This window comes from Antedon mediterranea, chromosome 11 (genome assembly GCF_964355755.1).
Source record: "Antedon mediterranea chromosome 11, ecAntMedi1.1, whole genome shotgun sequence".
In the NCBI taxonomy this organism is placed as follows: domain Eukaryota; kingdom Metazoa; phylum Echinodermata; class Crinoidea; order Comatulida; family Antedonidae; genus Antedon; species Antedon mediterranea.
Window position 1 is genome coordinate 19515156 of NC_092680.1, and position 27162 is coordinate 19542317.

General features: G+C 34.3%; 2 protein-coding genes and 45 non-coding genes across 48 annotated transcripts; 46 read left to right on the top strand and 1 right to left on the bottom strand.

Annotated features, from left to right (window-relative positions):
• The first annotated feature begins 26 nt into the window (after positions 1–26).
• On the top strand, positions 27–98 carry Trnad-guc (transfer RNA aspartic acid (anticodon GUC)). Its single transcript has one exon. It is a non-coding gene; the product is annotated as a tRNA-Asp (tRNA).
• Positions 99–361: 263 nt separating this feature from the next.
• Trnad-guc (transfer RNA aspartic acid (anticodon GUC)) lies at positions 362–433 on the top strand. Its single transcript has one exon. It is a non-coding gene; the product is annotated as a tRNA-Asp (tRNA).
• A 93-nt stretch (positions 434–526) lies between these two features.
• Positions 527–598, top strand: Trnad-guc (transfer RNA aspartic acid (anticodon GUC)). Its single transcript has one exon. It is a non-coding gene; the product is annotated as a tRNA-Asp (tRNA).
• A 93-nt stretch (positions 599–691) lies between these two features.
• Trnad-guc (transfer RNA aspartic acid (anticodon GUC)) lies at positions 692–763 on the top strand. Its single transcript has one exon. It is a non-coding gene; the product is annotated as a tRNA-Asp (tRNA).
• Positions 764–1026: 263 nt separating this feature from the next.
• Trnad-guc (transfer RNA aspartic acid (anticodon GUC)) lies at positions 1027–1098 on the top strand. Its single transcript has one exon. It is a non-coding gene; the product is annotated as a tRNA-Asp (tRNA).
• Positions 1099–1356: 258 nt separating this feature from the next.
• On the top strand, positions 1357–1428 carry Trnad-guc (transfer RNA aspartic acid (anticodon GUC)). Its single transcript has one exon. It is a non-coding gene; the product is annotated as a tRNA-Asp (tRNA).
• Positions 1429–1521: 93 nt separating this feature from the next.
• Trnad-guc (transfer RNA aspartic acid (anticodon GUC)) lies at positions 1522–1593 on the top strand. Its single transcript has one exon. It is a non-coding gene; the product is annotated as a tRNA-Asp (tRNA).
• A 93-nt stretch (positions 1594–1686) lies between these two features.
• Positions 1687–1758, top strand: Trnad-guc (transfer RNA aspartic acid (anticodon GUC)). Its single transcript has one exon. It is a non-coding gene; the product is annotated as a tRNA-Asp (tRNA).
• Positions 1759–1846: 88 nt separating this feature from the next.
• Trnad-guc (transfer RNA aspartic acid (anticodon GUC)) lies at positions 1847–1918 on the top strand. The gene has a single exon. It is a non-coding gene; the product is annotated as a tRNA-Asp (tRNA).
• An 83-nt stretch (positions 1919–2001) lies between these two features.
• Positions 2002–2073, top strand: Trnad-guc (transfer RNA aspartic acid (anticodon GUC)). Its single transcript has one exon. It is a non-coding gene; the product is annotated as a tRNA-Asp (tRNA).
• Positions 2074–2166: 93 nt separating this feature from the next.
• Positions 2167–2238, top strand: Trnad-guc (transfer RNA aspartic acid (anticodon GUC)). The gene has a single exon. It is a non-coding gene; the product is annotated as a tRNA-Asp (tRNA).
• Positions 2239–2501: 263 nt separating this feature from the next.
• Positions 2502–2573, top strand: Trnad-guc (transfer RNA aspartic acid (anticodon GUC)). The gene has a single exon. It is a non-coding gene; the product is annotated as a tRNA-Asp (tRNA).
• Positions 2574–2831: 258 nt separating this feature from the next.
• Trnad-guc (transfer RNA aspartic acid (anticodon GUC)) lies at positions 2832–2903 on the top strand. The gene has a single exon. It is a non-coding gene; the product is annotated as a tRNA-Asp (tRNA).
• Positions 2904–2996: 93 nt separating this feature from the next.
• On the top strand, positions 2997–3068 carry Trnad-guc (transfer RNA aspartic acid (anticodon GUC)). Its single transcript has one exon. It is a non-coding gene; the product is annotated as a tRNA-Asp (tRNA).
• A 93-nt stretch (positions 3069–3161) lies between these two features.
• On the top strand, positions 3162–3233 carry Trnad-guc (transfer RNA aspartic acid (anticodon GUC)). Its single transcript has one exon. It is a non-coding gene; the product is annotated as a tRNA-Asp (tRNA).
• Positions 3234–3321: 88 nt separating this feature from the next.
• Trnad-guc (transfer RNA aspartic acid (anticodon GUC)) lies at positions 3322–3393 on the top strand. The gene has a single exon. It is a non-coding gene; the product is annotated as a tRNA-Asp (tRNA).
• A 93-nt stretch (positions 3394–3486) lies between these two features.
• On the top strand, positions 3487–3558 carry Trnad-guc (transfer RNA aspartic acid (anticodon GUC)). The gene has a single exon. It is a non-coding gene; the product is annotated as a tRNA-Asp (tRNA).
• A 93-nt stretch (positions 3559–3651) lies between these two features.
• Trnad-guc (transfer RNA aspartic acid (anticodon GUC)) lies at positions 3652–3723 on the top strand. Its single transcript has one exon. It is a non-coding gene; the product is annotated as a tRNA-Asp (tRNA).
• An 88-nt stretch (positions 3724–3811) lies between these two features.
• Trnad-guc (transfer RNA aspartic acid (anticodon GUC)) lies at positions 3812–3883 on the top strand. Its single transcript has one exon. It is a non-coding gene; the product is annotated as a tRNA-Asp (tRNA).
• A 93-nt stretch (positions 3884–3976) lies between these two features.
• On the top strand, positions 3977–4048 carry Trnad-guc (transfer RNA aspartic acid (anticodon GUC)). Its single transcript has one exon. It is a non-coding gene; the product is annotated as a tRNA-Asp (tRNA).
• Positions 4049–4306: 258 nt separating this feature from the next.
• Positions 4307–4378, top strand: Trnad-guc (transfer RNA aspartic acid (anticodon GUC)). The gene has a single exon. It is a non-coding gene; the product is annotated as a tRNA-Asp (tRNA).
• Positions 4379–4475: 97 nt separating this feature from the next.
• Positions 4476–4547, top strand: Trnad-guc (transfer RNA aspartic acid (anticodon GUC)). Its single transcript has one exon. It is a non-coding gene; the product is annotated as a tRNA-Asp (tRNA).
• An 88-nt stretch (positions 4548–4635) lies between these two features.
• Trnad-guc (transfer RNA aspartic acid (anticodon GUC)) lies at positions 4636–4707 on the top strand. The gene has a single exon. It is a non-coding gene; the product is annotated as a tRNA-Asp (tRNA).
• Positions 4708–4800: 93 nt separating this feature from the next.
• Positions 4801–4872, top strand: Trnad-guc (transfer RNA aspartic acid (anticodon GUC)). Its single transcript has one exon. It is a non-coding gene; the product is annotated as a tRNA-Asp (tRNA).
• A 94-nt stretch (positions 4873–4966) lies between these two features.
• Positions 4967–5038, top strand: Trnad-guc (transfer RNA aspartic acid (anticodon GUC)). Its single transcript has one exon. It is a non-coding gene; the product is annotated as a tRNA-Asp (tRNA).
• Positions 5039–5126: 88 nt separating this feature from the next.
• On the top strand, positions 5127–5198 carry Trnad-guc (transfer RNA aspartic acid (anticodon GUC)). The gene has a single exon. It is a non-coding gene; the product is annotated as a tRNA-Asp (tRNA).
• Positions 5199–5293: 95 nt separating this feature from the next.
• Positions 5294–5365, top strand: Trnad-guc (transfer RNA aspartic acid (anticodon GUC)). Its single transcript has one exon. It is a non-coding gene; the product is annotated as a tRNA-Asp (tRNA).
• An 88-nt stretch (positions 5366–5453) lies between these two features.
• On the top strand, positions 5454–5525 carry Trnad-guc (transfer RNA aspartic acid (anticodon GUC)). The gene has a single exon. It is a non-coding gene; the product is annotated as a tRNA-Asp (tRNA).
• A 93-nt stretch (positions 5526–5618) lies between these two features.
• Trnad-guc (transfer RNA aspartic acid (anticodon GUC)) lies at positions 5619–5690 on the top strand. Its single transcript has one exon. It is a non-coding gene; the product is annotated as a tRNA-Asp (tRNA).
• Positions 5691–5785: 95 nt separating this feature from the next.
• On the top strand, positions 5786–5857 carry Trnad-guc (transfer RNA aspartic acid (anticodon GUC)). The gene has a single exon. It is a non-coding gene; the product is annotated as a tRNA-Asp (tRNA).
• Positions 5858–6117: 260 nt separating this feature from the next.
• On the top strand, positions 6118–6189 carry Trnad-guc (transfer RNA aspartic acid (anticodon GUC)). The gene has a single exon. It is a non-coding gene; the product is annotated as a tRNA-Asp (tRNA).
• Positions 6190–6277: 88 nt separating this feature from the next.
• On the top strand, positions 6278–6349 carry Trnad-guc (transfer RNA aspartic acid (anticodon GUC)). The gene has a single exon. It is a non-coding gene; the product is annotated as a tRNA-Asp (tRNA).
• Positions 6350–6437: 88 nt separating this feature from the next.
• Trnad-guc (transfer RNA aspartic acid (anticodon GUC)) lies at positions 6438–6509 on the top strand. The gene has a single exon. It is a non-coding gene; the product is annotated as a tRNA-Asp (tRNA).
• Positions 6510–6602: 93 nt separating this feature from the next.
• Trnad-guc (transfer RNA aspartic acid (anticodon GUC)) lies at positions 6603–6674 on the top strand. Its single transcript has one exon. It is a non-coding gene; the product is annotated as a tRNA-Asp (tRNA).
• Positions 6675–6767: 93 nt separating this feature from the next.
• Trnad-guc (transfer RNA aspartic acid (anticodon GUC)) lies at positions 6768–6839 on the top strand. Its single transcript has one exon. It is a non-coding gene; the product is annotated as a tRNA-Asp (tRNA).
• Positions 6840–6932: 93 nt separating this feature from the next.
• Trnad-guc (transfer RNA aspartic acid (anticodon GUC)) lies at positions 6933–7004 on the top strand. Its single transcript has one exon. It is a non-coding gene; the product is annotated as a tRNA-Asp (tRNA).
• A 97-nt stretch (positions 7005–7101) lies between these two features.
• Trnad-guc (transfer RNA aspartic acid (anticodon GUC)) lies at positions 7102–7173 on the top strand. The gene has a single exon. It is a non-coding gene; the product is annotated as a tRNA-Asp (tRNA).
• An 88-nt stretch (positions 7174–7261) lies between these two features.
• Positions 7262–7333, top strand: Trnad-guc (transfer RNA aspartic acid (anticodon GUC)). Its single transcript has one exon. It is a non-coding gene; the product is annotated as a tRNA-Asp (tRNA).
• Positions 7334–7428: 95 nt separating this feature from the next.
• On the top strand, positions 7429–7500 carry Trnad-guc (transfer RNA aspartic acid (anticodon GUC)). Its single transcript has one exon. It is a non-coding gene; the product is annotated as a tRNA-Asp (tRNA).
• Positions 7501–7593: 93 nt separating this feature from the next.
• Trnad-guc (transfer RNA aspartic acid (anticodon GUC)) lies at positions 7594–7665 on the top strand. Its single transcript has one exon. It is a non-coding gene; the product is annotated as a tRNA-Asp (tRNA).
• A 94-nt stretch (positions 7666–7759) lies between these two features.
• Positions 7760–7831, top strand: Trnad-guc (transfer RNA aspartic acid (anticodon GUC)). Its single transcript has one exon. It is a non-coding gene; the product is annotated as a tRNA-Asp (tRNA).
• A 254-nt stretch (positions 7832–8085) lies between these two features.
• Trnad-guc (transfer RNA aspartic acid (anticodon GUC)) lies at positions 8086–8157 on the top strand. The gene has a single exon. It is a non-coding gene; the product is annotated as a tRNA-Asp (tRNA).
• Positions 8158–8252: 95 nt separating this feature from the next.
• Positions 8253–8324, top strand: Trnad-guc (transfer RNA aspartic acid (anticodon GUC)). Its single transcript has one exon. It is a non-coding gene; the product is annotated as a tRNA-Asp (tRNA).
• A 264-nt stretch (positions 8325–8588) lies between these two features.
• Trnad-guc (transfer RNA aspartic acid (anticodon GUC)) lies at positions 8589–8660 on the top strand. The gene has a single exon. It is a non-coding gene; the product is annotated as a tRNA-Asp (tRNA).
• A 93-nt stretch (positions 8661–8753) lies between these two features.
• Positions 8754–8825, top strand: Trnad-guc (transfer RNA aspartic acid (anticodon GUC)). The gene has a single exon. It is a non-coding gene; the product is annotated as a tRNA-Asp (tRNA).
• A 410-nt stretch (positions 8826–9235) lies between these two features.
• Positions 9236–20129, top strand: LOC140062179 (patched domain-containing protein 3-like). 2 transcript variants are annotated; one of them, XM_072108265.1, is made up of 4 exons: positions 9236–9298; positions 13925–15073; positions 15955–17580; positions 19094–20129. In XM_072108265.1, the coding sequence occupies exons 2-4, from the start codon at positions 14086–14088 to the stop codon at positions 19129–19131; spliced, it is 2652 nt and encodes an 883-aa protein (XP_071964366.1). In that variant the 5' UTR covers positions 9236–9298; positions 13925–14085; the 3' UTR covers positions 19132–20129. The 2 variants fall into 2 exon arrangements, with proteins under 2 accessions (XP_071964366.1, XP_071964365.1); XM_072108264.1 differs by lacking the exon at positions 19094–20129 and having other exon boundaries at positions 15955–17895.
• Positions 20130–22561: 2432 nt separating this feature from the next.
• Positions 22562–27114, bottom strand: LOC140062180 (patched domain-containing protein 3-like). Its single transcript, XM_072108266.1, has 3 exons — positions 26121–27114; positions 24047–25654; positions 22562–23916 (listed from the first exon to the last, which is right to left on the bottom strand). The coding sequence occupies exons 1-3, from the start codon at positions 27103–27105 to the stop codon at positions 23897–23899; spliced, it is 2613 nt and encodes an 870-aa protein (XP_071964367.1). The 5' UTR covers positions 27106–27114; the 3' UTR covers positions 22562–23896.
• Between the last annotated feature and the right edge of the window lie 48 nt (positions 27115–27162).

A 27162-nucleotide genomic window follows, 5' to 3' on the forward strand; every position in this document is an offset into this window, starting at 1 on the left:
AAAATTCTAAAAGTGTATCAACTGATTCCTTGGTAGTATAGTGGTGAGTATCTCCGCCTGTCACGCGGAAGACCGGTGTTCAATTCACCGCCAGGGAGAGTTTACTTTTATATGTTTTGCTACCATATTCGAAATAAAAGAAAATGAATTTTACAAAAAAATTTAAAAATTCTAAAAGTGTATCAACTGATTCCTTGGTACAGTAGTATAGTGGTGAGTATCTCCGCCTGTCACGCGGAAGACCGGGGTTCAATTCCCCGCCAAGGAGAGTTTACTTTTATATGTTTTGCTACCATATTCGAAATAAAAGAAAATGAATTTTGCAAGAAAATTTAAAAATTCTTAAAGTGTATCAACTGATTCCTTGGTAGTATAGTGGTGAGTATCTCCGCCTGTCACGCGGAAGACCGGGGTTCAATTCCCCGCCAGGGAGAGTTTTCTTTTAAATATTTTGCTACCACATTCGAAATAAAAGAAAATGAATTTTACAAGAAAATTTAAAAATTCTAAAAGTGTATGAACTGATTCCTTGGTAGTATAGTGGTGAGTATCTCCGCCTGTCACGCGGAAGACCGGGGTTCAATTCCCCGCCAAGGAGAGTTTACTTTTATATGTTTTGCTACCATATTCGAAATAAAAGAAAATGAATTTTGCAAGAAAATTTAAAAATTCTAAAAGTGTATCAACTGATTCCTTGGTAGTATAGTGGTGAGTATCTCCGCCTGTCACGCGGAAGACCGGGGTTCAATTCCCCGCCAGGGAGAGTTTTCTTTTAAATATTTTGCTACCACATTCGAAATAAAAGAAAATGAATTTTACAAGAAAATTTAAAAATTCTAAAAGTGTATCAACTGATTCCTTGGTACAGTAGTATAGTGGTGAGTATCTCCGCCTGTCACGCGGAAGACCGGGGTTCAATTCCCCGCCAAGGAGAGTTTACTTTTATATGTTTTGCTACCATATTCGAAATAAAAGAAAATGAATTTTGCAAGAAAATTTAAAAATTCTAAAAGTGTATCATCCGATTCCTTGGTAGTATAGTGGTGAGTATCTCCGCCTGTCACGCGGAAGACCGGGGTTCAATTCCCCGCCAGGGAGAGTTTTCTTTTAAATATTTTGCTACCACATTCGAAATAAAAGAAAATGAATTTTACAAGAAAATTTAAAAATTCTAAAAGTGTATCAACTGATTCCTTGGTAGTATAGTGGTGAGTATCTCCGCCTGTCACGCGGAAGACCGGTGTTCAATTCCCCTCCAGGGAGAGTTTACTTTTATATTTTTTGCTACCACATTCGAAATAAAAGAAAATGAATTTTACAATAAAATTTAAAAATTCTAAAAGTGTATCATCCGATTCCTTGGTAGTATAGTGGTGAGTATCTCCGCCTGTCACGCGGAAGACCGGGGTTCAATTCCCCGCCAGGGAGAGTTTTCTTTTAAATATTTTGCTACCACATTCGAAATAAAAGAAAATGAATTTTACAAGAAAATTTAAAAATTCTAAAAGTGTATGAACTGATTCCTTGGTAGTATAGTGGTGAGTATCTCCGCCTGTCACGCGGAAGACCAGGGTTCAATTCCCCGCCAGGGAGAGTTTACTTTTATATTTTTTGCTACCACATTCGAAATAAAAGAAAATGAATTTTACAATAAAATTTAAAAATTCTAAAAGTGTATCAACTGATTCCTTGGTAGTATAGTGGTGAGTATCTCCGCCTGTCACGCGGAAGACCGGGGTTCAATTCCCAGCCAGGGAGAGTTTACTTATATATTTTTTGCTACCATATTCGAGATATAAGAATATTTCCAATAAAATTTAAAAATTCTAAAAGTGTATCAACCGATTCCTTGGTAGTATAGTGGTGAGTATCTCCGCCTGTCACGCGGAAGACCGGGGTTCAATTCCCCGCCAGGGAGAGTTTACTTATATATTTTTTGCTACCATATTCGAGATATAAGAATATTTCCAATAAAATTTAAAAATTTAAAAATTTAAAAATTCCTTGGTAGTATAGTGGTGAGTATCTCCGCCTGTCACGTGAAAGACCGGGGTTCAATTCCCCGCCAGGGAGAGTTTACTTTTATATTTTTTGCTACCACATTCGAAATAAAAGAAAATGAATTTTCCAAGAAAATTTAAAAATTCTAAAAGTGTACCAACTGATTCCTTGGTAGTATAGTGGTGAGTATCTCCGCCTGTCACGCGGAAGACCGGTGTTCAATTCACCGCCAGGGAGAGTTTACTTTTATATGTTTTGCTACCATATTCGAAATAAAAGAAAATGAATTTTACAAGAAAATTTAAAAATTATAAAAGTGTATCAACTGATTCCTTGGTACAGTAGTATAGTGGTGAGTATCTCCGCCTGTCACGCGGAAGACCGGGGTTCAATTCCCCGCCAAGGAGAGTTTACTTTTATATGTTTTGCTACCATATTCGAAATAAAAGAAAATGAATTTTGCAAGAAAATTTAAAAATTCTAAAAGTGTATCAACTGATTCCTTGGTAGTATAGTGGTGAGTATCTCCGCCTGTCACGCGGAAGACCGGGCTTCAATTCCCCGCCAGGGAGAGTTTTCTTTTAAATATTTTGCTACCACATTCGAAATAAAAGAAAATGAATTTTACAAGAAAATTTAAAAATTCTAAAAGTGTATGAACTGATTCCTTGGTAGTATAGTGGTGAGTATCTCCGCCTGTCACGCGGAAGACCGGTGTTCAATGCCCCGCCAGGGAGAGTTTACTTTTATATTTTTTGCTACCACATTCGAAATAAAAGAAAATGAATTTTACAATAAAATTTAAAAATTCTAAAAGTGTATCATCCGATTCCTTGGTAGTATAGTGGTGAGTATCTCCGCCTGTCACGCGGAAGACCGGGGTTCAATTCCCCGCCAGGGAGAGTTTTCTTTTAAATATTTTGCTACCACATTCGAAATAAAAGAAAATGAATTTTACAAGAAAATTTAAAAATTCTAAAAGTGTATGAACTGATTCCTTGGTAGTATAGTGGTGAGTATCTCCGCCTGTCACGCGGAAGACCAGGGTTCAATTCCCCGCCAGGGAGAGTTTACTTTTATATTTTTTGCTACCACATTCGAAATAAAAGAAAATGAATTTTACAATAAAATTTAAAAATTCTAAAAGTGTATCATCCGATTCCTTGGTAGTATAGTGGTGAGTATCTCCGCCTGTCACGCGGAAGACCGGCGTTCAATTCCCCGCCAGGGAGAGTTTACTTATATATTTTTTGCTACCATATTCGAGATATAAGAATATTTCCAATAAAATCTAAAAATTCTAAAAGTGTATCAACCGATTCCTTGGTAGTATAGTGGTGAGTATCTCCGCCTGTCACGCGGAAGACCGGGGTTCAATTCCCCGCCAGGGAGAGTTTACTTTTATATTTTTTGCTACCACATTCGAAATAAAAGAAAATGAATTTTCCAAGAAAATTTAAAAATTCTAAAAGTGTATCAACTGATTCCTTGGTAGTATAGTGGTGAGTATCTCCGCCTGTCACGCGGAAGACCGGTGTTCAATTCACCGCCAGGGAGAGTTTACTTTTATATTTTTTGCTACCACATTCGAAATAAAAGAAAATGAAATTTACAATAAAATTTAAAAATTCTAAAAGTGTATCATCCGATTCCTTGGTAGTATAGTGGTGAGTATCTCCGCCTGTCACGCGGAAGACCGGGGTTCAATTCCCCGCCAGGGAGAGTTTACTTATATATTTTTTGCTACCATATTCGAGATATAAGAATATTTCCAATAAAATTTAAAAATTCTAAAAGTGTATCATCCGATTCCTTGGTAGTATAGTGGTGAGTATCTCCGCCTGTCACGCGGAAGACCGGGGTTCAATTCCCCGCCAGGGAGAGATTTCTTTTAAATATTTTGCTACCACATTCGAAATAAAAGAAAATGAATTTTACAAGAAAATTTAAAAATTCTAAAAGTGTATCAACTGATTCCTTGGTAGTATAGTGGTGAGTATCTCCGCCTGTCACGCGGAAGACCGCGGTTCAATTCCCCGCCAGGGAGAGTTTACTTTTATATGTTTTGCTACCACATTCGAAATAAAAGAAAATGAATTTTACAAGAAAATTTAAAAATTCTAAAAGGGTATCAACTGATTCCTTGGTAGTATAGTGGTGAGTATCTCCGCCTGTCACGCGGAAGACCGGGGTTCAATTCATCGCCAGGGAGAATTTACTTTTATATTTTTTGCTACCACATTCGAAATAAAAGAAAATGAATTTTTCAATAAAATTTTAAAATTCTAAAAGTGTATCAACCGATTCCTTGGTAGTATAGTGGTGAGTGTCTCCGCCTGTCACGCGGAAGACCGGGGTTCAATTCCCCGCCAGGGAGTGTTGACTTTTATATTTTTTGCTACCACATTCATTCGAAATATAAGAAAATGAATTTTGCAAGAAAATTTTAAAATTCTAAAAGTGCATCAACCGATTCCTTGGTAGTATAGTGGTGAGTATCTCCGCCTGTCACGCGGAAGACCGGGGTTCAATTCCCTGCCAGGGAGTGTTTACTTTTATATTTTTTGCTACCATATTCGAGATATAACAAAATTTAAAAGAAAATTAAAAAATTCTAAAAGTGTATCAACCGATTCCTTGGTAGTATAGTGGTGAGTATCTCCGCCTGTCACGCGGAAGACCGGGGTTCAATTCCTCGCCAGGGAGAGTTTACTTTTATATTTTTTGCTACCACATTCGAAATAAAAGAAAATGAATTTTCCAAGAAAATTTAAAAATTCTAAAAGTGTATCAACTGATTCCTTGGTAGTATAGTGGTAAGTATCTCCGCCTGTCACGCGGAAGACCGGGGTTCAATTCCCCGCTAGGGAGAGTTTACTTTTATATTTTTTTGCTACCACATTCGAAATAAAAGAAAATGAATTTTGCAAGAAAATTTAAAAATTCTAAAAGTGTATCAACTGATTCCTTGGTAGTATAGTGGTGAGTATCTCCGCCTGTCACGCGGAAGACCGGGGTTCAATTCCCCGCCAGGGAGAGTTTATTTATATATTTTTTGCTACCATATTCGAGATATAAGAATCTTTACAAGAAGATTACAAAATTCTAAAGATGTATCAACCGATTCCTTGGTAGTATAGTGGTGAGTATCTCCGCCTGTCACGCGGAAGACCGGGGTTCAATTCCCCGCCAGGGAGAGTTTACTTTTATATTTTTTTTGCTACCACATTCGAAATAAAAGAAAATGAATTTTGCAAGAAAATTTAAAAATTCTAAAAGTGTATCAACTGATTCCTTGGTAGTATAGTGGTGAGTATCTCCGCCTGTCACGCGGAAGACCGGGGTTCAATTCCCCGCCAGGGAGAGTTTACTTATATATTTTTTGCTACCATATTCGAGATATAAGAATATTTCCAATAAAATTTAAAAATTCTAAAAGTGTATCAACCGATTCCTTGGTAGTATAGTGGTTAGTATCTCCGCCTGTCACGCGGAAGACCGGGGTTCAATTCCCCGCCAGGGAGTGTTTACTTTTATATTTTTTGCTACCATATTCGAAATAAAAGAAAATGAATTTTGCAAGAAAATTTAAAAATTCTAAAAGTGTATCAACTGATTCCTTGGTAGTATAGTGGTGAGTATCTCCGCCTGTCACGCGGAAGACCGGGGTTCAATTCCCCGCCAGGGAGAGTTTACTTTTATATTTTTTTTGCTACCACATTCGAAATAAAAGAAAATGAATTTTGCAAGAAAATTTAAAAATTCTAAAAGTGTATCAACTGATTCCTTGGTAGTATAGTGGTGAGTATCTCCGCCTGTCACGCGGAAGACCGGGGTTCAATTCCCCGCCAGCGAGTGTTTACTTTTATATTTTTTTTGCTACCACATTCGAAATAAAAGAAAATGAATTTTGCAAGAAAATTTAAAAATTCTAATGGTGTATCAACCGATTCCTTGGTAGTATAGTGGTGAGTATCTCCGCCTATCACGCGGAAGACCGGTTTTCAATTCCCCGCCAGGGAGAGTTTACTTTTATATTTTTTGCTACCACATTCGAAATAAAAGAAAATGAATTTTTCAATAAAATTTAAAAATTCTAAAAGTGTATCAACTGATTCCTTGGTAATATAGTGGTGAGTATCTCCGCCTGTCACGCGGAAGACCGGGGTTCAATTCCCCGCCAGGGAGAGTTTACTTATATATTTTTTGCTACCATATTCGAGATATAAGAATATTTCCAATAAAATTTAAAAATTCTAAAAGTGTATCATCCGATTCCTTGGTAGTATAGTGGTGAGTATCTCCGCCTGTCACGCGGAAGACCGGGGTTCAATTCCCCGCCAGGGAGAGTTTACTTATATATTTTTTGCTACCATATTCGAGATATAAAAATATTTCCAATAAAATTTAAAAATTCTAAAAGTGTATCATCCGATTCCTTGGTAGTATAGTGGTGAGTATCTCCGCCTGTCACGCGAAAGACCGGGGTTCAATTCCCCGCCAGGGAGAGATTTCTTTTAAATATTTTGCTACCACATTCGAAATAAAAGAAAATGAATTTTACAAGAAAATTTAAAAATTCTAAAAGTGTATCAACTGATTCCTTGGTAGTATAGTGGTGAGTATCTCCGCCTGTCACGCGGAAGACCGCGGTTCAATTCCCCGCCAGGGAGAGTTTACTTTTATATGTTTTGCTACCACATTCGAAATAAAAGAAAATGAATTTTACAAGAAAATTTAAACATTCTAAAAGGGTATCAACTTATTCCTTGGTAGTATAGTGGTGAGTATCTCCGCCTGTCACGCGGAAGACCGGGGTTCAATTCCCCGCCAGGGAGAATTTACTTTTATATTTTTTGCTACCACATTCGAAATAAAAGAAAATGAATTTTTCAATAAAATTTTAAAATTCTAAAAGTGTATCAACCGATTTCTTGGTAGTATAGTGGTGAGTGTCTCCGCCTGTCACGCGGAAGACCGGGGTTCAATTCCCCGCCAGGGAGTGTTGACTTTTATATTTTTTGCTACCACATTCATTCGAAATATAAGAAAATGAATTTTGCAAGAAAATTTTAAAATTCTAAAAGTGCATCAACCGATTCCTTGGTAGTATAGTGGTGAGTATCTCCGCCTGTCACGCGGAAGACCGGGGTTCAATTCCCTGCCAGGGAGTGTTTACTTTTATATTTTTTGCTACCATATTCGAGATATAACAAAATTTAAAAGAAAATTAAAACATTCTAAAAGTGTATCAACCGATTCCTTGGTAGTATAGTGGTGAGTATCTCCGCCTGTCACGCGGAAGACCGGGGTTCAATTCCCCGCCAGGGAGAGTTTACTTTTATATTTTTTGCTACCACATATTCGAAATAAAAGAAAATGAATTTTGCAAGAAAATTTTAAAATTCTAAAAGTGTATCAACCGATTCCTTGGTAGTATAGTGGTGAGTATCTCCGCCTGTCACGCGGAAGACCGGGGTTCAATTCCCCGCCAGGGAGAGTTTACTTTTATATTTTTTGCTACCACATTCGAAATAAAAGAAAATGAATTTTCCAAGAAAATTTAAAAATTCTAAAAGTGTATCAACTGATTCCTTGGTAGTATAGTGGTGAGTATCTCCGCCTGTCACGCGGAAGACCGGGGTTCAATTCCCCGCCAGGGAGAGTTTACTTTTACATTTTTTTGCTACCACATTCGAAATAAAAGAAAATGAATTTTGCAAGAAAATTTAAAAATTCTAAAAGTGTATCAACTGATTCCTTGGTAGTATAGTGGTGAGTATCTCCGCCTGTCACGCGAAAGACCGGGGTTCAATTCCCCGCCAGGGAGAGTTTATTTATATATTTTTTGCTACCATATTCGAGATATAAGAATCTTTACAAGAAGATTACAAAATTCTAAAGATGTATCAACCGATTCCTTGGTAGTATAGTGGTGAGTATCTCCGCCTATCACGCGGAAGACCGGTTTTCAATTCCCCGCCAGGGAGAGTTTACTTTTATATTTTTTGCTACCACATTCGAAATAAAAGAAAATGAATTTTGCAAGAAAATTTAAAACATTCTAAAAGTGTATCAACTTATTCCTTGGTAGTATAGTGGTGAGTATCTCCGCCTGTCACGCGGAAGACCGGGGTTCAATTCCCCGCCAGGGAGAGTTTACTTTTATATTTTTTTTGCTACCACATTCGAAATAAAAGAAAATTAATTTTGCAAGAAAATTTAAAAATTCTAATGGTGTATCAACTAATTCCTTGGTAGTATAGTGGTGAGTATCTCCGCCTGTCACGCGGAAGACCGGGGTTCAATTCCCCGCCAGGGAGAGTTTACTTTTATATTTTTTGCTACCACATTCGAAATAAAAGAAAATGAATTTTGCAAGAAAATTTAAAAATTCTAAAAATGTATCAACTGATTCCTTGATAGTAGGCTTATAGTGGTGAGTATCTCCGCCTGTCACGCGGAAGACCGGGGTTCAATTCCCCGCCAGGGAGAGTTTACTTATATATTTTTTGCTACCATATTCGAAATAAAAGAAAATGAATTTTACAAGAAAATTTAAAAATTCTAAAAGTTCATCAACTGATTCCTTGGTAGTATAGTGGTGAGTATCTCCGCCTGTCACGCGGAAGACCGGGGTTCAATTCCCCGCCAGGGAGAGTTTACTTATATATTTTTTGCTACCATATTCGAAATAAAAGAAAATGAATTTTACAAAAAAATTTAAAAATTCTAAAAGTTCATCAACTGATTCCTTGGTAGTATAGTGGTGAGTATCTCCGCCTGTCACGCGGAAGACCGGGGTTCAATTCCCCGCCAGGGAGAGTTTACTTATATATTTCTTGCTACCATATTCGAAATAAAAGAAAATGAATTTTGCAAGAAAATTTAAAAATTCTAAAAGTGTATCAACTGATTCCTTGGTAGTATAGTGGTGAGTATCTCCGCCTGTCACACGGAAGACCGGGGTTCAATTCCCCGCCAGAGAGAGTTTACTTTCATGTTTTTTTGCTACCACATTCGAGATATATAACAATATTATCAAGAAAATTTTAAAATACCGATTCATTGGTAGGATATAGTAATTGCTCCTAGTAATTCTCCCCGCCACCATGGACACGTTGACGTCTTACGTACTTTTATATTTTTTTGCTGTCATATTTATTTTAAAATAGTTGTGCGCCGCCTGTTGTTGAGCCAGTGAGAATACATTATTATTACTTTATTTGGTTAAAGATGATACACCGGCTAGGGGCCTAGGTAGGCTTAACAACTTATTTTAAGGATGCAATAATTGGTGAGTGTTACATTATCAGTTAAATTTGTAACGTTGATTTTTTGTTGATATCATGTAAGCTAGGCCTAGTCTCAACTCAGCTTAAACTGCACCACTTACCTCCTACTGTGTATGTACCGGATCCTATGTACCTAGGCCTAGGCCTAGCATGATAATTAAGTAAGTCCACGTACGTACCTGCCAGACACGGGAGGAGGAGGAGGAGGTCTGGCTGGGAGCGGATGTACGTCTTTTTATTTATCCTTCATTTGGAGGAAATCCTTTTTTTCTGGGGCCTAACTAACTCAAATTGTAGTAAGCTGTTTGTTGTATCATGGAACATGGCATTTTAATTTTTATCATAAATTGTTATCATAAAAAACAGCTATCAAGCAAGTAGTAAATATAATTTAAAAAAAGGCTAATTAAAATACCTGTCTGTACTAGGCTACTACTACTACTAGGCTAGGCTAGTACTACTGCTGACTGTAGTTAGGCCTATGTTTATTAATTTCATATTGAGATTGTATAATAATGTATGTACACTAGGCCTAGGCTAGTTTTGTACTACTAAGCCTAGGCTAGTTTTGTACTAGGCTAGACCTAATTTATTAAATTTAATAATTTATGGTAGGCCTAGCCTCTATATAGGCTAAAGAAAGAGGGCATAGGCAATACATAAGTTACTATAGCAGACATTCCAACCTTCCTGATTTTTCCTAATCCCAATCTCCCGAAAAGTAATTAACAAAGTCTAACAAAATTTGGGTTTAAGGTAAAAACATTTTTCAAACCGACATTGACTGCCTGATGTTTGTTTTTTAGGTGGTCATTTCAGTATTTGTACATAATTATATCTGATTTGTCAGGGCATGTGGCGCAGTGGGTTGGACGTTAGATTACTGATCGTGAGATCGTGATTCAAATCCAATTTATGTTGCATTGCTTGTATCCTTAGGCAAGACACTTTACTTATATATTTATACACTCAAGTGTATAAATGAGTAACGGTTAGATCAAGACCCAACTTTGCGCTGATTACTACAGTAGCTACATTATGGGAGTATGTTTCCATTCGTGTTTGATCAAAAAAATGACCGGGGTAATAATGTGCAGCGCATTGGGAGCTTATGTGCTATATAAGAATGAACTATTTGTTAAGAGCCTTTGAGCATGTTTATTCATAAAAAGGGGGCTATATAAATGTGGTATATTATTAGTATTATTAGTTGCTAGGATGCATGATGCACCTTTCGTAAACATTAAAATGCTGATTGGTTATTGTGATGTATTTAATATTAATATTTATTCGTTAAAACATGTCACATCTGCTACAAACACATTTAAAAACGCATCAAATCCGAAATGTAAATCTCCCGAATTTGTTAATCATTTTAAGTTGGAACGTCTGCCAATGTTATCATGCCTAAAATAATCCTACCTAGTGTAGTCCAAAACAAGCAAAGCAATATTTAACATCAACTTGGAGAATGTTTAATGAAGCAGGGACCTTTTGGCCCATGGACGTTTTTCCTTGAGCCAAAGCATCGCACTTTTTAAACAATATAATAACTTTATCAATAAATATTTAATGACAAACAAACACTATAATACAGTAATGATAGTGATAAGTATGTACATTATATAAATTTATTTAATCTCCTAAATAATATTTATATAGTTATCGTCATTAAATAAATGTTATAGTATTTGATTTAAGGTGTGATAAGGGTTGTAAAACATTTACATAAGATTATACTTTGTAAGTTCTATTATAATAACTCTAGAAAGTTTAATGCACTTAATAGTATGGTCACTTTTACCCCACATTTTTACCTGACAGTAGTCTACTAAACTGTAGGCCTGGCCTTTCAGTAAACTAATTACTGATGATAATAATGCTTTGTAGTACAGTAGTATGATTACCAATTTGATACATAGAATATTGGTCCCTTATATTTAGGAATATCCATCATAAAACTATTTTTAATTATTGTTTGACAACTTTATAATGGCTAGCACTATAGATAGAACAATCCTAGGCCTAACAAGTAAAGCAATGTACACATCAGTTTGGGGTGTATTGTAATGATCAATGACGTTTTGGCCCAAAGATGTATCGACACAGCGGGATTCAAAGCCTAAACAAAATTATGTTTTATTGTTTTAGCCTTACATCCTACAGTAATTGACATGACACAATACATCAGATTGATGAGTCTGTAAGTGTGTCAATGTCATCTACTACTTGTGTAAAATTAAAAACTCAGCTTTCACAGCCTGTCAAATTAAGAATTGATTTACTGTAGTGTACTGTAACTAAAATTAATATAGGCACGTTAGATTAACATTAACATTTTAATATTAATTTTAATTAAAGTGCCAAGCTCTGTCAAAAAGAACTACTGTATGCATCAAAAGAATCACCTGAATCAAATATGGTCGTTTGATTGGAAGAAGATTGGGGCTCACATGATATTCAATAGACATACTGTACTATTGAACTGCAATTAGACTTTTTCAGCTTTTTTTGTACAAAAAAAGAATGTTTTTTCGTGCGTAAAATTGTGGTTTATTTTTATAGTAAATGTGCTTTTATAGACTGTATAAAAAAATTGATAGTAACTTTAGAAATGGCAAAAAAATTAATTGTGTCAGAAGTACAGAAATTTGGTGAGATTTACAGAGAGTCTTAATTGTGTCTGGCTGTAATATACAAAGTGCACTTGCATCCTACAGTATCTCCTTCCACTCACACCCTATCTCCTTCCACTCACACATTTACAGTACTTCTTCGTTTTCCTTTCAGGCATGTGTTGTCATTTTTTGCATAGACTGCAATTTATCAACATACTGACTATGAATGTTCCAGGCTAGTTATCAAAATATAAGAATGTATTCTTTTGAATTTGATGCTCCATTCTTAATAACTATCTGGATCTATCTAGCGTGCAAAAGCTTGGTTACGAAAATAGTTGGTTAGCTTTAAATGGATAAACAAGCTACCGGTATACAAATTATATCCATTCCAAGGTTGTTAATATTCATTTTACATTTTTATAGTTCCAACGTTTTAAAATTTTAATTAATTAGAATTCAGACATCGTTGACCTAAAATACTAAGTATTTCAAGATTATCAAGGAAAAGAATGAATTATCTTCTTTGAAATATACAGTAATACATGTGTATATAGTGTGTGTGTATTAGATTAGACACATCCTGAATGGAACAATATATTGTTAAAGATGTATTATCTCCCTGAAAAAAATAATTCTTAAAATTTTTAAAAGTATATTTATCTAAAATCAAATTGGCTGGCAGCCAAGGGGTATTTTTGGTCGAATTTAACCATTTATTTTGTCATTTTATCTACAAAATAATCTATTCAAAGTCTGATTTTATTAATCTTTATTTTTCATGTTTTTGGGGGAAAATACATCTTTAAGTTTGTTTTCTGGATTACAAATCTTTATTGTTATAAAGAGAGATTTATATATTTAAAAAATATTCCATTAAATCATTGTTACTTTGGTGGCCCACCTGGCAGTAGTGCATCATTCATGATTTGGAGCAACTACTTTACTTTAATAATAAAGCCTGAATTCTATTCCCTATTTTTTTGTCTATAACATTGATAACATCTTGTGCGAACTGTGATAATAATTTTCATCATTTTGGTTATGAATGAATGGTAAGTACTATCACAGTAGTAGGTACTGTAGGGTACATACAGTATTTGAGACTACTTTTAAGATTTTAGACAGAGAATTGCATTGTATCGGCCTGTATCTAAATAATCTTAATTTATAGTGTATACATTAATAATGTATGATTTTCTTTATCAAATAATTTATAATCATAAAAGTTTTATCAAATTATCATTAGCAATTCTAATAATATTTTAATGACCTTTTAATTATTATTACCATGAATACTGATTTAATCTAAATTCTGTTTTCGTAATCAAATTTCTAATAATTAAATATTTTATGCTGGTGGGATTATTGATATATTGTTCTTTTTTACTGGTGGCATTATTAGTTGTATGTTTACTGGTGGTAGGAACAATACATAGATTTTCGATTGTGTACATTACTGGTATTATTATATGATTATGTCTTCTTATCTATAGCAATTTAATATTCAATTTCATAATTAATTCATCTTTTGTACTGCCATGTTTTTGTTGAAGAGATTTTAGAAAAGTATATTAAAATATACTTTTTCTGGTGTTTCCCGCATTTGTTGCATTAGTTATAGCGGTACAACAGGCAAACTTTCAAGGTCTCCTAATAAGCACAGAAGTTTGCAAGTGAGCGCCCATCATTTTTACACGAACACCACAAATTATTTTACTACTGTATGTGTACATATTCCTGCTTTATCTGGAAAGCTTCTGTTTTCTGTCAAGACTTATAGAAATGGATCAGATTTTAATAAGAGATTTATACATTTGAAAGAGTATTGTATTGTTGGTAGAATGATGGCTATGATTTTCTTATGGCTATGATTTTTCACTGGATAATTTTCAACATACAGTATGTAATGTTGTTTACAAAATTGTATTCTGGATAAAAATGTGAACATAAATCCTGTATGTGCAAATAATTTTTTTTGCAAAATGATTTTTCCATTGTATTTTGCAGGAAAGAAATACAGAAACCATCAACTAGCAATGGTGAAGATAACCCACCAAGACCGGTTGAACAGATTATGAAGAGGAGAAGCACTCTTGCTTTTTTTTTTCCTTCAGTACTCTATTAATAGACACTTTTAAATTACTGGACCGTGTTGAAGAACCATTCAGATGAAGTTTTTTGGATGTGTAGATCGTGCTTTGTCCACTGCCTTTTACCACTATGGCAAGTTTATAGCTAGGCATGCATACCTGTTTCTTTTTATTCCCCTTATTTTATCTGGTCTTTTATGTTTTGGGATCTTCTTTCTTGAAATGGAAAAAAATGCAGAAGATCTATTCACACCGTATGAGAGTATCGCACGAGACGACAAAGCAGTCATTAATAACCTGTTTCCAATCAATTATACTCATTTTAAAGGAGGCCGCTTTTTAAGTACGACTGAGCGTGTTGGTACAGTGATGGTCACACCAAAAAAGGGCTTGGATTTACTATCGAGAGAAGCTGTGGAAGAAATATTACATCTGGATGAAGTTATCAGAAACATTGTCATAAAAGATATGAAGGGTCTTCGGTATGTAGATTTGTGTGCAAAGTGGATGGGTAGATGTATGCCTGATAATTTTCTATCCGCACTTGATTACGATGCAAAGAATATCGTCAGCATGCCCATTACTTATCCTGTCATACAGAAAGGAAATCAGAGTTTTTTCATTGGTGCTAGCCTAACTGATATCAATTATTTCAACATGACTAACATTGTACAGTCAGCCAGTATTTACAAGGCTAACTATCTCTTGAGTTCATCTCCAGAGCTAGAAGATCTGTCAATTGAATGGGAGTATGCATTTATTGATACTCTGCATGAATTTGAATCACCGTATATTAACATTATCTACTTCACGTCAAACACGATTTCCGATGAGCTTTTGAGTCTCAGCGAACGAGTAATGCCTCGATTTTCCGTTACGTTTGGTGTGCTATTTATGTTTGCAGTTGGTTCGTGCATGATGAGTGATTGGGTTTTGAGTAAGCCATGGTTCGGTCAGTTAGGTATCATATCCGCCGGCCTAGCTATTATGTCTACTGCTGGACTCATGGGCATTGCTCAAGTACCATTTAACCAGATAGTGTCAGTCACACCTTTTCTTGCGATAGGTAACTACAGTATATAAGTACACTGTATAAATGATAAAATAGGTGTTACCATCAATTGAGTGCACAGGAGGATGTGATGTGTAATCAACAGAGAACCATTGCAAATCAGAATCATTAATTAATGGCACTTGTATAAAATCTAACTTTTTTTATTCAATAATAACATTGAAATAGAGTAAATTACAAGCTGAAAAAATAACATTGCAAAAAACATTGAAAAAGAAAAATTTACAATAAACAGAAAAAAAAAATTTTATTGCACAATCACGTTGTTATAAAGTTATATTATCTGGAAACTAATTTTGTATTTAAATTTGGATGATTTACCTAAATAATCACTTTACACACTGATGACACATCATGCATTTACCGTGTGTGGCTTATTTTATCATTTAGGTTCAACATTTTATTACACAATATAAAATAAAAATATGCATCACTGAGAAAAAACCATCTGTTAATGAATATAATTGATGGCTTTCCGTCCAATCACAGTTCATGGTGAAATCATGTTTCAGTTACGATTCCTAAGAATCATACATTTGAGACAAAATTACCGTTTTGGTTTCTAGGAGTCCTTATTTGGTATACATTACCGAGTATAATCCCATGCACTCAAGAATAATCCCAACCTCAAATTTAGACTAAGTTAGGATACAAAACTATAACCCACCCCCTGTGCCCCTAGGGCTATACTCGACCATATGCTATACAGTATAGTGAATACCGTTAATATACAGGGTGATCAACATCATTAAATCTTATATGCAGACGACTAGCCTAATGCTGTTACTTAAACATACAGTACATATACATACATCATTAATAATAAATAAAATAATAATCCATTTTAATTAATCATAACTAATATTTTGTTTTAGGTATTGGATTAGATGATATGTTCATAATGCTTGCAGCTTGGAGACAGACAGATGCGAAGCTTTCAGTAGAGGAAAGAATGGGGAAAGCTTACTCAGAGGCTGCCGTATCAATAACTATTACAAGTTTAACGGATGTCCTTGCATTTTGTATAGGATCCTATAATCCCCTCCGAGCCATTAAAATCTTCTGTCTGTATACAGGGTTGGCCATCACATTTGACTACATATATCAAATCACATTTTTTGGGGCCTGCATGGTACTAATTGGCAGACGCGAGGCTGCGAATAAACATTGCTACACGTGTAAAAAAGTTCTACCGAAATCTGAAGCTAAAACGACATGGTACAGGATCTTCTGTGCCGGTGGTGGATTCAAAGAACAAGACAGTGTATCAAAAAAAGATATTGAGCCTTGGCTTATGCAGTTCTTTAAAAATCACTATGGACCATTCATTATGAAGCCAGTAGTGAAGTTTGTTGTACTGATATCATTTGCCGTCTACATCGGTTTAGCAGTATGGGGCTGTACGCAGGTACGTGAAGGCCTTGAGTTGAAAAAGCTCGCTGCTGATGATTCTTATGCGTACAAAGCGTTTGAACTCGATGATGAGCACTTCAACGAATTCGGTCCACCCGTGCAAATGGTGTTACCAAACAAGCTTAGTTATTGGGAACCAGAAACGCAAAACCAACTTGAGATGATCACAGAAAACTTGGAGAAATCTGAGTTTGTACATCCTTCGATGTTCACTACCTCATGGCTTCGTACATACAACCGATTTTTATCACAAATTGGCGTTAACATTACTACTTTAAATCAGACAATGTTTATGATGATTCTGCGTGAACAATTCTTAAAAGTTCCAGAGTTTTCAGAATTTGCTCTTGATATTAATTTCAATTTTTCCAACATGAATAAACCATGTATTACATCATCACGTTTTATTCTTGCTACAACTGGGTTGTTTACGTCTGTAGAAGAAGCTAAGTTTTTAAAGGAAATGCGAAATGAAGTAGAAGAATCGCCGATTGATATCCATGTGTTTGGGCCATCCTTTGTGTACACTGAGCAGTTTCTAATTGTTGCACCAACGACAATGCAAAACCTAATCATTGCAACTATATGTATGTTTTTCGTTGCGTTGGTTTTGATACCGCACCCTATATGTGCCGTGTGGGTCACAATATGCGTTGCCTCGATCGAAGTGGGGGTTATAGGATTCATGACATTTTGGGGTGTCAACTTAGATGGCACGTCTATGATTAACGTTATTCTTTGTATTGGATTCAGTGTAGACTTCACCGCTCATATCACGTATGCATATGTCAGCGCAACAGACGAAAATCCAAACAAACGTGCAATATCAGCTCTTCATTCCTTAGGTATGCCGATTTTTCAGGGTGGTTTTTCCACGATTCTGGGAATGTTCGCTCTCTGTTCGTCTCCTGCTTACATTTTCCGGAGTTTTTTCAAAGTCATGTTACTAGTGATGGTGTTTGGGTTGTTTCACGGACTTCTTCTCCTTCCGATAATATTGAGTTTGTTTGGACGGTTTATGAGACCAAATCGTGAGAAGCAAGGTCAGCAGCATGAGGCAGTCAAGACGGAAGAGACAGGTGATGAAGGTAATGAAAAAAGCTTGTATAATAATTTGTTGGAAGGTGAAACGTTGGATCAGATAATTACAACGATATGAGTGAGTTTTGTTCAATGTGAAAATATTGAGAAAAAAAATCTATTTCTGGGTGGGAATGAACCTATGAATGAACCTATACAGTATAGTCTAATCTGGGACAGATGTTTTTAAAGACGACCTACATGGGAAAAGAATTTTTTAATGAGCTAGCAGAAAAAAAACAGGGTTACAGATAGTGAAATAAACAATGTTTAAATTTTACCTGCCTAACTATTTTGTCAGAAAAGGTAATTTATTCCGTCAGATGAACCACCTTAATTTATAAATGTTGCTGTATAAAATACACTGTCATTTCCATTTACTACACAATACAATTGTGAAAATTAATTGTTTATTTCTCTGTGTTCTTTTTTTCCTTTATGTTACTCTTATTGTGTAAGTTCACACATTTTAAATTATTATACTTAGCCAACCATAAATAAATGTCTGAAATATATTTAAAGTCTTTAAAAGACAGTTTAAACAATTTTTTTTTAAAAGACATTCAGCATAAATTTATATCAATCCATGGTACAATTTATGCCCATCATCAGTATAACATGTTTTTCTACTTTTTTGGGGTTTAAAAAACATATAGTGGCTTATTTGGAGGTGTGAGCTCCTTTTGAGACCTAAAATTAATTTATTAACTACTTTTGATATCAATTTTTGACAGATTACTAATATTAAATGTTGGCACTCCTGATGGACACATTGCAACCTAGCTTTTTAATTTCTTTGTTGACTAGATTTAAATTTCTCAATTACTTTATACTGAAATAAATTAAATTATATATTTATAAATATATATTTATAATGTATGTAAATAATTATACCTGTACAATTAATTAATAATTAAGTCGTAGCAATGTAATTTAACATTTTTGTGCAAGGAACACATTGTGGAAAAATGTTACATGCGATATGAGCTGGTCCAAATGTATTGCAATAACCTAATTGGTATTGGTTATAACATCATTAAACTTGTACCAACTCTCGGATTGAATAGTAGGCCTCAATGAATGTTTATGAGTTGGATACTGAGAATTTCAGGATTTATATAATGAATGAGGCAGAGCCAAGTTAGATAGAGCAGTCAATCTTTCAACTCATGAAATCTCAATTCAATGAATAAAAACCATTCATTAACACTACTATGAATTATTTCAACAATATGGGCCTAGGCCTAGACTTTTTTGTGTAGAAAGAAGGTGCTGCCTGCCTTCATTTAATTAATCTATCTTGAATCAAATATAAAACCTTGAAAACATCATCTTCAGTACATATATTTGTTTAGTGTTTCAGAAATTCTTATAAAGTGCCACAATAGCACATTTGGGACTTTAAAAACGGATTAAAATGTACATTACATAGAGGCTGCATTATTCCCTGTCATAAAATCTTTCTAACAGTATATGTTTCTAACTTTAAAATTATTTTTTTCTTTTATATTCCACCTGCAGCTGATGTCACTGAGAGTGATTTAAACGGTGTGGTATAAAGTACTGTAATATTTAATGTTGTTTACTAGTATTTCAGCTATTTTGTTTGTTTATTCCATGCATGCTTTCAAAGTTATAGTTTTGGTAGTTCTACAGTAGGGTAGAAGAATACAGGGGTATGAAAGTATAGTACTGTAGTATGTACACCAGCGTGTAGTGGGTGTGGCTTCAAATTGGTGTGTCTGATTGGCTATTGTTATGCAGCTATATTTGGTATTCCTTCCTCTTTTGAGCTGTGATTACATTGTTTGAAGTAACACTCTACTACAGTCAACTCTCCCAATACCGGACTCTCGGAAAACCAGAAACTCTCCCAATACCAGACTTTTCTAGAGGTTCAAAATGTCCCATATTTATTTTTACCATTAAAAACACATTCTGAATACCGGCATTTGGTCAAGAGTTTTTTAAGCATCATCTGACTAATACCAACTGTACAGAATTAAAATCCATATTGCTAAAGTATAACTATATTAATCAAAAATGTTTGCACTGATGAAGGGCTAGTGTTTTTTCATGAAAGCTCTGCTATTTTTTCTTAAATAAACTGCAAATATATTATCTTATCAAAATTGCTTATTGCTTGTTGATATCAATATATTAAAAGTTTGCAATGAAATTATTTAGTTTACCCTTAAACTGACACACTTTTTTTTCAAATGAATCCTTGACTTATTATGTTAAATTGCTATAAAATGTCTGTATGAAAATGTTTCTTTTTAAGGTAATACTGTGAAGTAAAATGTTTTGTTTAATTTAGTTTAAATGCAAATAAAATGTGGTGCTCTGCATGATACTGCCTTATTTGTTTAATCATACAGTAAGCTTTGATTTGAATCATGTGAGTTTTGTTTTATTGGTAGATAGCACATAATTCCTGGTAGCACTAGAACAATAGCAGTGGCAGATCCAGAGAGTAACCCCTTCCAACACACTGCCCAACCCATTCCCTACATCCCAACACATGATACTTTTATGTTTTTATCTTGTGATATTATCAAATAATCAACCTTTAAGCTCTGTCTACACTATCAAATTTATGTGACAAAAAATGTGATGCCCATATGGACATGATGAAGTCATATCAGTACTATATTTAGGCATATCACTATCATATTTGGTCATATCACTACCATATTTGGGCACATACTATTTTTGTCAAACTAGTTTGATAGTGTAGACAGAGCTTGGCATATGATTTATTCAGTTATAAAGATGTGTTTAATAGTTCTATTACAGTAACACTCACCTTCGGGATATTTCCTGTAAAACCAACAAAGGGCAATACAGTACATGTTTTAGCACTACACTAAACCCTTATTAAGGGGACACACCTCTATTAAAGGGACACTCTGTTCATTCCCGGAGGTGTCCTTACCCACTGTATTAATATTATGGTGAAGTTATACACAATTATTTTGGATGTGAAATTCCTGAATCTGCCAACTGCATGAATCCATACTGCACAGCAAACCCAGAATCATAAACCACCAATATTTTTTTTTTCAATTTTTGTGGTTAAAAATTGTTTTTTATTGTTTCTTTCCTTGAAATGTTATTCATCGAAAATACATTTTCTTGGCTGTAATTCAAACTTTATGTAATATAAATAATAATTTTTAATTTATACAACAATGTATGTGTCCAGAATAATAAGCTTGTTTTTGTCCTTAATTAGGGTACAGTGTTGGAATGTTATATCTTCTAAGAAAGATTTAGTTTAGATCTGAGCTGAATTGTTCCGCCACCAGTTCTTTTTAATGCAATAATGTTTCATTTAGCACTTAATATATTTACACAGTACTGTAGATCCATAGTTATTAGTAGCACTTAAGTACATGCCTAATTTTTAGTTGTACTTGGACCTGTTATATTAGTTTATGTAAAACGTAACAATGTGTCTTGAATGGTACATCACCACGCTTTATACATAGCCTAAGTACATGCCTTTATTTTAGTTGTACTTGGACTGTTATATTAGTATATGTAAAACGTAACAATGTGTCTTGAATGGTACATCACCACGCTTTATACATAGCCTAAGTATGCCTTTATTTTAGTTGTAAAACTTTGATTTGACTTTGGTTGAATCTGTTAAAGTAGGGTAGACCTTGTATTACAAGATAAACGTTTTTATAAATAAGTACACTTGCCAAAAAGTTAACCTATATCCTACAGTAGTTCATTATTAAGCCAATGTCTGCTAACGTAATAATTGCTTTACAGTTTAATTCCGTTTCAATCTCACCATACAATAAATACATATTATTCTTAGGGTCTTTGACCAGATTGTGGATCCACCGAAAATATATTTGCTATTGGCATGTGACTTGTTAATATGTGACTATGAACCTGTTTGTTAAAACTTGATGTTATATAATTATTTTCTGTTAATAAGTTACTATGGACCTGTTATATAAGTTGATGTTATTATAAGTACTTTACTTATTCTCCATGATGTTAATATATAATTATTTGTTTTCAATTAATTGTTAACCAGTGCGGACTATGAGCCTGTTTTATACATTTATTATGGAGAATAAGTAAAGTAACATAAATAATGTAACGTTTTTTTTTCAACCGTTGTTAATCACTGGCTATGCTGTTTGTACTATAAGTTGATGTTATATAATTATTTTTTTGTCAACATTTGTTAGTTCATGAACTGATAAAACATAATTATCACCCATAGTTCAAGGATTTACTCATCAATATAAAAGTTATTTTAAGAAACATTACATAAAACAAATTCTAACCATTTATGAAAAGATTATATTTATCCAAAAAACATAAATAAATTGCAATCTAACTGAAAATATAAGAAATGATATATAATGTGATTTATAGTAAAACAATATTAACAAATGGGTTATTTATATTAAATGAAAATACAGGGTGGTAATAACAAATTATAAATGATTATATTTATTTTAATCAGTAATAATAAGTATGTACTAGTAAATATTAAAGTGACTAGCTTGATTGTCTTTTAACTGTGATATATATAAAAGGTGGCCTGACTGATTTTGTGATGTTAGCAATAATAGTTTTGTGACAGGGTGTGACAATTAGTTCTTATCAAATATTCTTATATGACATTTAACATCTGGGTGTCGTCACTCTTTGAAAAAGTACTTGCAAGGTGAAAATGCAAATTTTAAACCTGGATACTTCACAAAACTCAGGACATTTGTAATTAATAATCTAATTTAACCTCAGTAAATAAATGTAATGAAATCCTGTGCTATAAATGCAGCATCAAGAGGGGAAAAAAGATTATTATAAATCTCATTTTCAGGTTATTCTAACCCTTTGTGTGTTTAGTATCTGTTATATATGTTATATATTTAGCAGGAATATGTTCTTGGGTATAAAGTACTTGATTCTAAAATCTATCTATTTTTCTGACCGATGTTGATGTGTTGTTTTAAACCAAGAAGAGTGTCCTCTCATTGGTTCCAAAGTTGACAATGTTATTCGTAGTGTAATTTGCTGAGAGTTTATTGAAATAAATTTATTGAACAAAGTCTAGTATATTTTTGTCAATTTGTTTATGTAATGACTTTGCTCTCTACCTTGCCTGTAATTAGAAAGCATGTGGTTTTAAAAAAGTCTGTAGAGCAGTTTGTTTTAACAACTACACATATTGCCTAATTTACTGGATCTTTTTATACACACAATACTATTTGTCAAATTCAATTAAGCCTATATATGTTTAATGTATTTTCTTTCTTATTTATTGTATGTATTTGATTACTGTTTTTGTTTGTTGAATACCCGGCAATACAACAGAACATCTACATAACATATTTTATTAGAAATAAAGATAAGAATAGTGTTGATTAACTTCAAAATAGATGCATTGGGTTTGCCTGTTCAACTAATTTGTGATTCAATTCAAGAAACATTTATTGACCAAAAATATTATATCATAACAATTGGCATATAATATATATAGTCAAGAGACTACAAAAGGCCCAATGGGCATGTCGCTGTAGTCCCTCTTTACATTATACAAATAATAATAATACAACACTAAATCTTAATTAGCCGTTACGTACATTAATATTATATATAAAAGAACACAGTATCTTAATTAATTAATTAGGTTACCATCTGAGGTATACATTATCATCATCATCATCATCTATAAATACACCCAATTATTTGTGTTGTGTTCATTACTAATACAATTTTTTGTCTTATGCGACAGCATTGGAATTTCATTCAACAAATATATTTGTATTAAAAACGATTGACCGCAATATAAAGGTTAATTGTAAATATTGATTAATGCTAATTTGCATAAGTAACAATTTTACGTGGCTTATGCACAATATGTTTCAAACAGTTTAATGTAACCTGCACGTCGTACACGCTGCTGTATTGATTATGTTAATAAGTGGCCAATATTTTTTATTTAGACGACAGGAGAATCAGGGTGATGTAAAATTCTCCCTGAATATATTTTATTTTTGTCTATCGCCCTCTATTTTAACCATATGACTCTCATGACATGCGTTTCAGAATTTAATAGTAACTTTTATATATTTGAAATTTTAACATGTAAATAAAAATCATAGGCCGACTATACGCTGTAAAATTAATTAATAATATATTGGAGTTTGACCTCGGACACGATGGCCAGCTATACAGCTCCGCCTACAAATCAATCTGTTTCGACTGCGCTTGCTGGTGAAGTTAAGATTGCAACCAAGTTAATTTATCTTCATGTACCGGTATGTTTACTAGTCTTCTCTTTTGTTAACATACCAATGGCGATACTGAAATTTAAAAAAAAAACAAGCGTAAGTTAAGCGTTAGCAATAGGATTTTTAAAATACAGACTAGACTAAATAGACTTACAAGCTATACTTTTACTATAACATCAAGTAGGCTACTTTATGAGTTTACCTTCTTCCATTGTTGTGGATTTGTTCACAAATACTTGCTTATCTCGTTGCAGCTCCACTATTTTGTTAGTTCCTGGTCCAAAAATCGTCAATAGAACCGGTAATGCGAACAATGCGTGAAATAAACCAAACAACATTAGCAAAATGATTGTTCTAAATGCATTAATTATTATTGAAGATGAAGAAAGCAGAAGAAAAACTGCAGAACCGGAAATGACGAGAGTTGTCTGCACAACAGGCATTCCGATTGTGTTTAGTGCGGACAGAGCTCTCAGATTGGACGATTCTGCGTCTGACGTAGCATACGCGTATGTCACGTGCGTCGAAAAGTTTACACTGAAACCAATGCTTAAAATCACTGCCATCATTGTAAAAATATCAAGCTCAACACCCCAAAATAATAAATAACCTTCGACCCCAGCCTCTATAGAGAAAACACCTAACGTGATCCAAACTGAACAGACTGGATTTGGGACCAAGAGAAGAGTGAGTACGAACATGCATACTGCTGCGATTAAGAACAGCTCAAGGGTTTGGGAAACAATATCTTCATGTTGCTCTGTAACGATGAAAAATGAACTAAAAACAACTACTTCTGAATTAGCCGTTTTAGCTATATCTCTCATGTCCTGTAAGATCTTAACTTTATCTGAATGTGTGTACGCATTACATGTCGCCAAAATAAGAACTCGCGAATTAATGATCCTGACATCTCCAGATTTACTGAATGCCAAATCAAGTTTAAACTGTTTTCCCGCCGATGATTTCAAAAAGTCATTTTGTAACTTTTCTATATAAATGTCTTTTGTAACATTTGTACAACTTCCATATGAATTCGTAAGAAATGTACAATATTCTTTATACCACGATAGCGTAAATTCAGGTCCACAAATGTACTCGTTTGACTCGAACGACTGTGTCATCTTCTCCACTGTACTCTGAGTGTCTTTCTCCCAATATTCCAGGTCTTCCATCATTACGTACACCGATGGACCATACTCTACTAAATTGTTCGATTGGAATAATTTTGATGTGGTGATCTCGGCGTTGATGTCTTCTTGAACGCTAGAGATGGTCGTACAACCGTAAATCGCAAAACCTTCATACAAGACAAGAACCACTATGATAAGAAATTTACTGAAGCGGTGCATTACAAACGGTCCTAGGTACGTTTTAATAAACCACGAAATTAATGGCTTCAGTTGATATATTGTAAGTTCCTCATTATTATAATTTACTCCACCTGCACAAAGACATTTGTAGATAACATTAGAAGATTCGCTTTCTGGGTCAACCTTTACACAAGTGAAACAGTGACGATTTTCCATTTCTCGTCTGCCAATATAGAAGAGACACGCGCCAAAAAAAGTTAGTTGATAAGCATACGTGAAGACAAGGGACAACCCTGCACATAAGCATGGTACTCGGATGCACATAAAAGGGCTAATTGCTCCAATCATGTAAATTATGATGTTGGCCAAGTGTGTGATTGAAATAGACATAATTGCGTCACTGTAACACTGTATCAGACGATTTTCTATCGACATCATCATAGGATTCGCTTCGCGCCAAGAATACAGCAAAACAAATGTGTTGTCGAGTCCAATACCTACAAAATTAAACAATGAAATAGAAAAACTTGTTAGTCTATAATACATCAACTAAGTCCTTCAAATATTTCAACCGATTTACTTCAAGAGATTATAAAAATTAAATTTAAAAAAGAAGAAAACTTTTAAACAGATCGAAACGTGTTTCGTCTCTTTATTTCGAATTTATTTTATCTAGAAGTCAGTGAATCGTCTGATATATGAACGATGTTAAGATTAGGCTACCTAAAGATTGGTTTCCACTAAGACGTAGACGCAACGCAAGTTGGTTGATCCGCGCGTCGTGATTGGTCAACGATAACGTCCAAGTGACAACCAATCACTCAGGGAATACTTCTTCTATTCCAAACAAATTTTGTTAGAATTGACGAATTAACCTTCTTTCTTATCATGATTTGTACTAAGTCTTGTGACTTTGTTTCTGTACCAAGTTTCTTAACACGCATCTCATTTATTGATACCTACCTAATGTTAAAAACACGACTCCAATAACACCAACGTTTAAATCAACTTGGAAGAAGCAGACCAGACCACATGCCGATATAAATGCCAAGACTGCCGATATTGTTCCGGAAAGAGCTACCATCGGTTTGCTGAGAACGCAGTCTGCCATCATGCAGCTCATCGAAGCCAGAACAACCATCGCAATAAAACTTACAATAATGACGGGTAAATTATCTTCTAATGCAGACGACATTTGTTCAGACGGTGTCTGAGAGGTGTAGTAAGCAACGCTAATAATTTCAGATTCGTAGTTATGCAAGAGGGTAGTTATTTCTTTTTCCCACTTTGAAGAAAACATACCGTATGTGTCTGGTTTGAGAACATACGTTAAGATTATCAAACTAGCCGACTGTATATTACGCGTCTGGTTACGGGTAATGACGTCACCCAGCGAATCCCCAAGAAAAAACGTTACGCCGTCAGAACGCACAGTGGATGGGTACGTAAGATCATTTAATGAAATACAAGTACTGTTCCCGTAAAAGACATCTACAATCGGGTTTAACACACATGTATCGTTCCACTTTGCACACAAGTTTGTAAATCCAAAAGGTTCTCCTTCCAGAACATATCTTCTTATTGAGTTGTCTAACTGTAGAATTTCTGTCAAAACGTCATCACTGATCACATTACCTCCTGATGATGACGTAATTCGAATGGTGCATCCTTTCTCGGCCACTTTCGTTCTGCGATTATTCGAGTAGCTTGAGTAGTCGGTTGGAAAGTACATCTCGGTGTGATATTGTTCATACACTGCTTTGGAATACAATGGCGTAAACAGATCACTAACATCTTTGTCAATAGTTACGAAGCAGAAACCAAAACTTAAACAACATGTGACAACAACGGGTATTAATAAATACGATAGCGGCCTACGAGATATTGAAATACTCAAATTATGTGAACATTTGTTGAGTTCTCGGCGAATATGTGTTGCAACGTCCATGTTTGTTGATTAAAGCTTGTTGGCTCTATGATAATTATGACTACCAGCATATTATTA